General features: G+C 42.5%; 1 protein-coding gene across 1 annotated transcript; it reads right to left on the bottom strand.

The window, feature by feature from the left end:
- Positions 1-842: 842 nt before the first annotated feature.
- On the bottom strand, positions 843-9,748 carry LOC104466029 (copine-1-like; the record flags this gene model as incomplete). The annotated part of the gene is given in 10 exon segments (XM_010079327.1): positions 843-903; positions 2,302-2,353; positions 2,432-2,486; positions 3,122-3,255; positions 3,672-3,731; positions 3,833-3,919; positions 5,118-5,216; positions 9,113-9,202; positions 9,664-9,708; positions 9,710-9,748. Coding segments are annotated over 10 exon segments (669 nt in total), but the record flags the coding sequence as incomplete, so codon positions are not given.
- Positions 9,749-9,938: the final 190 nt, after the last annotated feature.

Below are 9,938 nucleotides of genomic sequence, written 5' to 3'. Positions count from 1 at the left end.
CACAGTGTGGGACATGTATTTGACATACACGCAATCATAAGTATAACCAAAAATACTGACACAGCTAGACCATAAAGCAAGTATCAGAGCGTACATCAAAATTCCTTCTGACTGGCCCATCAAAACGGAATCAGTTAAATCGGTCAGGAAATAACCAAAAACAATGAAGTTCAAAGAAATGGAGTTGAATTTTAACAGCAGCCATGGCCACGCAAGCACCCAAATGAGACATGCAATACAACTGCAGGGCAGCATGGATGCTCTGCCACGCAACTGGTGCACTGATGTAACGGTTCTCAGGCTCCTTCGTTAATCTGGCCCTCCAGATATGCTGATTCTGCATGCCACCATGGTGGGACAGATAGTCAAGCACTCTGATATTTTTCCTGGAAGTAGTCTCTGTGTACATTATTGAGAGCAAAATTGTTTGGAATAAAATATATAGGGCCCCTCTATACTGTCCACATTCCCGACAGGTGATGCCAACACAGCACCCCTGGATACTTCAATAGGAAGTACGTCAGCATACTGTGAAGAGGAGAAATTAGTATCAGATGAACAATGGAAACTAATGTCAATGACTGTCAAGAACAGGTTCATATCAACATGTACCAAGACAGTACCAACAGCCTCTCTGTAGGCTGCTAGGAGAGAACCAAACTTGGGATCCTAAGGAAGGAAGACTTTACCATTCCACTCTATTCCATCACAAACATGAAAAACAGAAACATCAACCCAACACATATCCACAGGAAAGGACATGCACTCACTGAAGCAGCTCCTTGCTGTGCGAGTGTGCTGCAAACCCTGCCACGTGGTTTATAATAGGAGAGAAATTGGTTGGCCCGTAGAGTCGGATCTGAGGAAGGATTTGGCGGTAGGCATCCACTATTCCTTAGATCCCTGCAACGCAAGGAAGGCAAGCTGTCACAAAAGCCTCACAACTTTTCCAGTAATTATTTTATAAGCATTACTAAATAGTACGGCAAAAGGATAATAACTCTCACGCAGCAATGAACTCCTAAAGGACAAATAAGCAGCAGGATAACAGCAGATATACAAAGCACAGGGCTGAAACCAGTGGACATCTGCAGAAATAGAATTTGCAGATTTCTCCCCTATTCTACATTTTCACATTACTCTTTGTGCCTCTAACATCACAAAGCTCATTGAAGTTGCAGGAAAAATAATCCAGTGAAAGCATGTTGATGACTCTGTTTACCTTGTTCTTTCTAGCTTGTCATCCAATTTATCTTGTTTAATTGCTTATAGTCTAATTAGACAACAAGGTCAGAAGCTCTCTGGAACACTAACTTTTTATTTTCCTTGCGTGAAAGTTAGCCAAGGATCCCTGATTCAGGATTCAAACATTTCTGTAACAGAAATCGCAATCTCTAAGGTTTTTCCTACACAAGAAGCTTTTCTCAGGTTAACTACAAAAAATTTTGTAAAAAGTCTGATTTTAAATGGTGTGTATTCTTCTGTGCATCCATCTAAATTGGCCTGTTCCTGGCTTGTATCAATGTAGCTTCATTTGCCACTGCTGCTCGCATTGTCCACCATGCAGATTTTAGTGCAGAAACACTCAAAACTACCACACAGGGACCCTCAAAGGACAAAGACGCAGATCCCAATGAGGCAGACAACACTGACCTGACTGAGGAAATGCCTGGATTTTAACACTGAACCTCAGATTCATTTTTTTGTTGGCCTTAGACCAGAGAGAAAAAAATGAACAGAGTTAAAAATGCTTGTTCAAGACCAATTCAGTGTCACTGCATGCTAAGAGAGTTCTTAGTCCTGAAAGGTCACAATCCAGCTTAGAGAGCAGCGCTTAAAAACAGCTGAAGCAACCCCCACTAAAGAAGATGTCTGTAAAGTAAATAAGCTTTTAAGACAACTGTTTAAAATATAATATTCAAACATATAAACATTGCTGATTAAGTAACGATGGTCTCTAACTGCCTTAGCAGATGGTCACTCTGGAAGCTTGGCTACACAGGCACACTGCTGATCTGAATCCACCGCTACCTATAACACACCAGAAGGAACCAAGCTGCAGCAACAAAAACCTCAGCAGACTAATAATCACATGAAATCTATATTCCTTCACTGGATCTTACACAGACTGCATGGAAGTTTGCATCAATACACATCGACTCTTGTCAGCATCCGCGTGAGAGTAGATCTAGTTTGCTGCATGTCTTGGAGCTGCATCTGTTTTTCACCAATTATGAAAGAAATACAACACTTCAAACATCTATCTCTCTCAGTGAAATACTAATAAAGAGATGTCCTCACCTTGACAATAAGGGTTGCTGGGGTTGAAGTTCAAAGCAAATTCATGGGATACCTGGGAAAGAGGACATTACACACAATTAGGGAACGCAGACATGGACAAAGCAACTGCCCAGTGTTGGGAAGGCCCTACCTGCCAGCTAGGAGGAACCTGGGCTCCAAACCCAAATGCAGAAAACAGCTTGTCCCTGGAGAGAAAGGGCAACAACAAGAAATGAGAAAGAGCTTTACAATCACTCTTCTGTTTTATTCCCAGAAAGCAGCTGGAGACCGAGGTTCAACTCCTGCCATAAGGAATGGGTACACCATCTAGCTCCTCAAGGACAGTTAACCTAAGGGTTTCAGGCTTGGGAGTGACAGTTTCAGAATTTCTTTCAGTGCAACACCCCACAGGGCTCTCAGGAGATATCGAAATCATAGCAAGAGAAAAGCCAACCTAGCCACAGTCTGGCTAAAGGACGGACAGACCAACATGGTCCCACTGAATTGAACATGACATTCATGCTTGAAATGCACCATCAGCAGCAAGGGATAAGTGACCAGCTAAAGCAGCATTACAGAGTAACCCAGGGCCATAAAGGGGCAGACCTGGAGGGACAAGTCAAGCAAATATGCCAAACTACAAAGGGCTGCCACTGCCCACCCTGGTAGTGACAGGAGCAGGAGGAAGCAGCGGCAGCTCCTGAAGGGATCTCCCAAGGAAAGGTACCACCTTAGTCATTCAAAAGCTACAGCTCTGGAACAAACTATCAGCCTTGATCCCTGACACCCACTGTGACACATTTTTGATGTGGTGGCTGGATCAGTTAAGATCATTACATACGTGTCATAATCCTGGACTACACTTCCCACACTCCAGATGGCAATCAGGTACTCATTTATCCCATCTGGGCTGACGTAGTGAAGAGAATCTGGTGACTTGGGATCTCCATTGGAGCCAGTGAAGTCTACACCCACCTAATCAGTCAAGATGATGACAGCAAGTCACCGACGCATCACCACAAGCAACTGAGAACTAACCATACCCAGAAACAGAGGGTTAGACCAGGCCCCCACGGCTCCCTTCCTCCCAAGCACACAGGCAGCCCTGTACAGGAACAGACAAACAAGGCTGCGTGCCTCTTCTCACTGGGGTCCACGCATGTCTAAGAAGTAGCAATCCTTACCACTGTTAGACGGAATGAATTACTCAAAAGAAGTTTAAGAAACCCTAGTTCCATTAAAGTTGCTACTTGATCACAAAAAGTAAAAACATAGTATAATTTGGTTCTTGTCTTCATCACTGCAAAATCACACTGCAAACAGAAGTACTGATCGCAACTTAATCTCTTGTCCTGTCATCCACCGAGATGTGCAGTGGGGAAACAACTCACTGTGAAGTTAATCTGGCAGCCTCCCATGACATAGTCCAGAAATGAATATTCTGTCTCAATCTAGAGGAACAGACAGACAGTGTTACACCTCCTCCCACAAGAACAGATTTCATTAGGATCAGAAAACAAAAAAAGACAAAAAACAACAAAAATCTTCCTACCTTGCATGATTTTATCCTAATAATGCCAGAGTTTTTGTAGCTCTTTTTCTTTTGTTTTTTCTCAGGATGAATGCATTCAAATTCCACCTACAGAAAGCAAGCATGCAAGAAGCAAGTTCCAAAATATCTGCATTTACAGCAGTGCAAACTATTGAAACAGAACAGTGTCAGACATCACACAATTTCAGAGTTACCCAAATACCTGGTAGAATTCTGAAACTTAATTTTTAAAAGTTTTGCAACTACTTTGGCTGTTATCTGATGAATTCAATGGCATGTTTTTGCTACCGGTGCTGGGCAGAACACAAGGAAAGACCTCAGCAAAGTCTCACTCCTCAACAACATAACTGTTATTCTGTATGCAATCATGGAACTGTGACATTGTATCAGAGGGAAAAAAAGACAATCACAAACGTGAGCATTTCTCTTAACATCACCACATTCTTTTTCAGTTAAGGGAAGGGAATACGCTCAAACAGAAGACAAGGAGGCAAAACCTCGGGGTGGGGGCGGCCAGGGAAGCCTAGGTTGCAGGTTCCCGGTGGCAGTGTTTCACTATTTCGTTTCACTGCCATTAGTTCTGATTTCACATAGGCTAGGGAAAAAGGTAAGAATCTTCCATCAGCCTTAGGATTACAACCACAAAATCAAGTTGGCTGGCAACTGGACGCAGTCCTAGGCTACATCCTGTGTGCGGAGTCATCCATCTGAATTCATATGAAACACCTCCAACAAGAACGAGAGTTCAGCTTTTCACTGCAGACAACAGAGAGAAAGTGGCATGACCCACAAACAGTTCAACTTATTCTAAACTGGATGCTCAAGACAAAGTAAGAAGAGTGCCCATTGGAAGCACTGCTCCTCTGTGTTAGCTAGAAAGGCAACCAGAGTGCTCATGAGGGTGACCAGCTCAAGCACAAATGTTATCCGAGGCAAGCCCTACCTCTGGACTCGTCTGTTAAAGTATGAACAAGCCCTTTTACTTCCACTTGACTCAGCAGAGGCAAAAGCAAGCTGAACTGCTGCGAAAAGTGGCTGGCAGCCAGGAAACAATGGGCTCAAAGATGTCTTTAGGAATAGGAATGCTAACAGCACCCAAGGAAAGCAGAGCAATATAATTCCCACACTGGGTTTTATTCTTCCCAGATGTTGGCTTAGTAATACAAAGATATAAACAGAAAAAATCACTTTTGGAGGCAACAACTAGAAATATACCTCTGAAGTCAGAGGGGTTTGTGAAAGACTGAATAATGGACTAAGTTAGTGTGGGGTTAAGAAAGCTCACCGGAGAGCCATCACTCGCTTTCTGCATCTGAGTCAGGCTAGTTTCAAAAGTGCCGATCAAGTCATGGGAGCCATCGCTGTCATGATCTGCACACTGTACCTGAAAGGGAAGAGAGAACAAGCAAAGACAAGCATACAGCATCAGGGAGAATGGCAGCTGCTCACTGTTTCCAACAGCATTGCAGCGATGCTAGTGAACTCCCCTGTCCAATATGAACTGGTGGTGCATCCGTATCACTAACTGAAACCCAACAGTAAGAGAAACACCCAGGGTTAATCTCAGAAAAAAGAAGATGTTCAATTGCTCACCCATTTAAGTATGCATAGTGAAAGTCTTAATTAAAAGCTTTTCCTAGTTTAAACACAAGAGATTAAAAAAAAAACCAAACAACAAAAAAAACCCCCAAAACACATCACAAAACCCCCCAATATTCCCCAGCCCAGATGTATAAACGTGGGATCATTCAGGACAAGATTATGCAACAGGAGTAATGGAAAGAATCATACAGAGTCACAGAATGGTTTGGGTGGGAAGGGACCTTAAAGCCCATCCAGTGCCACCCCCTGCCATGGGCAGGGACACCTCCCACTAGCCCAGGTTGCCCAAAGCCTCATCCAGCCTGGCCTTGAACCCCTCCAGGGATGGGGCATCCACAGCTTCTCTGGGCAACCTGGGCCACTGCCTCACCCCCCGCACAGGAAAAAACTTATTCCAAATATCAAATCTCAATCTATCCTCTTTCAGCTTAAAAGCAGCCATTAAAAGTTTGTTATCTATCTTCTGAATATATTATTTTCTTCCGCCAGCGATAGCATCGATTTACAAAGAAATAGCAATTTCCACAGAGCACTCTCTTTTTCTGCATCTTATACCAACCAAATTATAAGTACGTAATTAATAACCAGCCACATTTAAGTCAGCATGAAAGCCTGAGAACTAGATAATGCAAAAGAGCAATGCATTTAAAAATGAAAATATGCTAATAATTCTGGCTCAGAGCAAACACAGTAAGAGGTATATAGTCAGTGGTTCCCCACAAAATCAGTGATGAGGAGCATTTATAACATGCACAATGGACACAACTGCAGAACACAAATAATTCCAGAAGTAGTCAATCAAGAAACAGTTAGCAAATAGCTGCTTCCTCCCTACTGAAGCTCACAGGCTGAACAGATTCAAAAGCTCTCTCTGAGATCTGCCTTTAGTAGTCAAGACACTGACGTTACTCCAGTATAGACCACAGTGACAGCTTTCTCCTCAGGACCAAGGGACAAGATGAACCTGCAGGTAACACCTTGATAAGAACATCAAATTCAACAGCTAGGTATCTGAGTGTCAGACAGGGTTCTTTTAGGACTACTTTGATGCACTAGGGATCTTTCCCTGGTATGAGCTGGAAACCTGTACAAAAAGTTGGGTGAATTATGGCCTAATCTAGCCACCTAAATGGGAAGCACCGTGTCATCCTTCAACCTCTTAATGGGGAAACAAGACCACCTTAGAGATTGTGCCCCCCTTCTCCCCCTTTATCCTTCCCAACACACCACCTTCCCACTCCTCTCTTCTGCACGCTCCACCATGAAGCAGCTCCCACCATCCTGTCTGAACTCCACTTCGCCTCTCTCAACAATTCTGACGTTTCAACATCACCCAAAATCAAAGAGGCCAACAAGGGAGACCCCTGTGCAGAAGCCGGGGTGCAGGCTCCCGGAGCAGGGTCTCCTTTGTGCCAATACCCCTGGAGAGCTGCAGAGAATTCCGCAGCTGCCACCTCCACACACCTCCTCTTCCCCTCCTGCTTGCTCCCACTCCCCCTCAGCCACGCCAGTAAAATTGTACCTAGGACCAGTTTTGTTGTTAGTTCACAGCATGATATGGCTTAAAACAAACCTCTTTTTGTAAGGGTTTTCTAAACCTGGCCAAGATTCACTCTATGCACCCTAAAGAGTGGTGCTGCTGCAAACAACTCCTGCTAGCAATGCTGCAGGACACTGTACATAGTTATTTACTAACACATTATTTCTTCACAAGTGAACTATCCAATATTCATTATGAGCCTTGGAATAGAGTCAGCAGGTAAAAGGCCCCTTTCATCTACAGAAGGAACTTTCAACATTCACAGAAAATGGATCTGCCTTTATGTATGTGCCACCAAACTGGTGGACTGGCAGCTCCAGTCCCAATACCAAACACACAAATTTCACATTTGCTATTTCCACTTAAATAACTACGGGGGAGAGATGCTACTTTCATTTGTCCCTATTTTTAATAAAATTGTCAAGAAGATTAGGCAGTGTCACAAGTCTGAGATGTTCTTAACACAGAACAAGGAGACCATCACTCTGCATCACAATGAAGAAAGAGTTACTGAAATATTATGCAGTATCTTTAATTCGATCAAAAGATTTATGTTCACGCACATACTCAGTAGATAGTCCTCATACATAGCTAGCAGAGCTGATGTTTAGGGGACGCATCAAAACGGCTGTTTCCCCTCTGCTGAAGTGCACTGAGTGCTCTCTTCATTGCCTACCATTATTTCACCTGTAATTGTTCCTTCATAAATTTTTGGAAGCCTCAAACAAGAGGTTCAGAGCAGTGAATACCAGATGAAAAATTAAACACCAGTGCAATAGTATATTCTTCAGCGCTGCTAGTGAAACGCCTACCTGTGTGGATCCCCCTTTCTGACTGACTTCCCTAACCTGCAACTACAAGAACCACTATAATCCTTTTTTATAGCTGCGCTGTGAAATTTCATTGATTACTTGCACATGTATCAAGAATTTTTGCTGAAGTGAACTAACAGCAAAAATCTATAGTTTTTAAGAAGCAGGTCATTCCAAAGTGAGTTCAAAAGCACAGAAAGCTTCTGGAAATCCAACAAACAGAAACCCCCAAAACAAACAAACAAAACCCAAAATACTACTAATAAAAATAAACAACAAAAACCAAACAGCCACACAAATCTTTTGGACTATAGCAAATATAGCCTCACGTAACAGAATGTGTAAACCATGCCATCTCACATCAGCTTTGACAAATGGTTATATGCATCTTTTTGCCATCTCCTTTTCACATTTGCTGCTCAGTTTTGGACCAAGAGGACTTCGTTCTGACCTAAAACTGTTGATTCCCCAACAACAAAACCTCACAAACACCACTTAGAACATTGTGACACACCAACAAGGCCAGCACACCTGACAATCTATTTCCAGGTTAATCTCAGTAATTCTTTGGACTTACCATGCTGCACAAATAAAAACACTAGCATGCATGCTTTTTTTGATAAACCTTTCAGATCAAACTTCCAGCATAAGATTTCTTCAGACAGGACGAGGCAAGAAAATTCTGCAAATAGAAAGTGTCTAGGAGTTGGATAAGCAGAGAGAGACTACCTATACTTACACAGAACTATCTGTAAGCCAGGACCAGAGAGGATTAGTCATCATATACAAGAGCACAAGGAATTACACTTCTGACTCAAAACCAAATTTCTAGTTGAAACAGATAGAAAAAGACATGGGACAAGCCTGGCAGTCTCATGAACAGATGAGTCTGACAGATGCATTAAGGTCCTCTCTATGTCAGTATCCCGAGGCACTCAAGCTTGTCCAACATATATGAGCTTCTCAGTTAACTCAGAAGCAGTGCTAGAAAGCCACAATTTAAAACAAAACAAAACAAAAAAACCCCCACTAAAACCCAACCTGAAGCCCTGGCCAGAATAGTGAAAAAATCAGTTATAATTCTTCTTATGACTGATCATGAGAAAGTGTGTCACTTACGCATTTCCTGACTTTTCAGTTTGACAACTCAATGTTTTAATACAGGCTTCATACTTAATAGACATATAATCACTCATCTGCCACACTACTATTCTAGAAAGGCAATCTAAAAATTTAAATATGACTAGACAAGCTGATAACTCATAGTTAACATCATAGATTGGATTACTTACAACAATAAATAACGAGAATTTCTGAAGGCTCTACCTTGATTGGTTTATTAAAATCTCCGCCACAGAATGTATGTAAGGGAACACTGAACTTCCTCCAGCACGGATTTAAGTTGTTCTTAATCACCTAAAAAACATTAGAGTATAACGTCATGTGAGGGATGTGGCGTGCAAGTCACTAAGAAACATAACAGGACGCTGTCTAAGAACAGCCTCAGTCACTTCAACCCTGACGTGCACGGACGGCCAGCAAAAAGGTCTGTAAGAAATAAAAGCTGAAGTTCAGGACAAAGGTAAATTTTAGAGACAAGCCAACCTAACAACTCATCACCACCGAAAGGGAGCAAAGTTCTGCCACTTTCTCTCTTGGTGCACGGTTGGACTCTTCACTAGACCAGCTTAATCCAGTCACCAGGCAGCAAATAAACAGTTTTCTGCCAGGTTAGCGAGCAGAATCCCTTTTTTTAGGATACAGGACAACTTTAATTGCAGAACTGGTGCAAAGCATGACCAGGAGTGGGACTCCCTCTTTTGCTAAGTGTAAGCTGTCTGATCAACTCAAGGAAAACATCAGCGTAAAAATACTACCTCTGATCTGTATACCAGCTGCCACGTTCCAACATCACTCTGCTTTATAAAACTCCAAAAATGGATCCGATTTACCTAAGAAATCCTGCAAACAAAAACCCAACAGAAGTAATCAGCTTCCTGCATTTTACTCAGATGAGAGAAGAGCTGGCAAACCAGCACACAATACTTCAAACAAAGCACAAGGTCAAACAATCTGTATACGTTTTCCTCTCCTTTATTCTACTTTTCTCTTTTAAACTGCTTGCCACGGGGACAGTTTTTGCTAAACACCT

The sequence above is a fragment of the Pterocles gutturalis genome, unplaced genomic scaffold (assembly GCF_000699245.1).
Source record: "Pterocles gutturalis isolate BGI_N339 unplaced genomic scaffold, ASM69924v1 scaffold52953, whole genome shotgun sequence".
In the NCBI taxonomy this organism is placed as follows: Eukaryota; Metazoa; Chordata; class Aves; order Pterocliformes; family Pteroclidae; genus Pterocles; species Pterocles gutturalis.
This window is presented reverse-complemented; position numbering and strand designations above follow the sequence as displayed.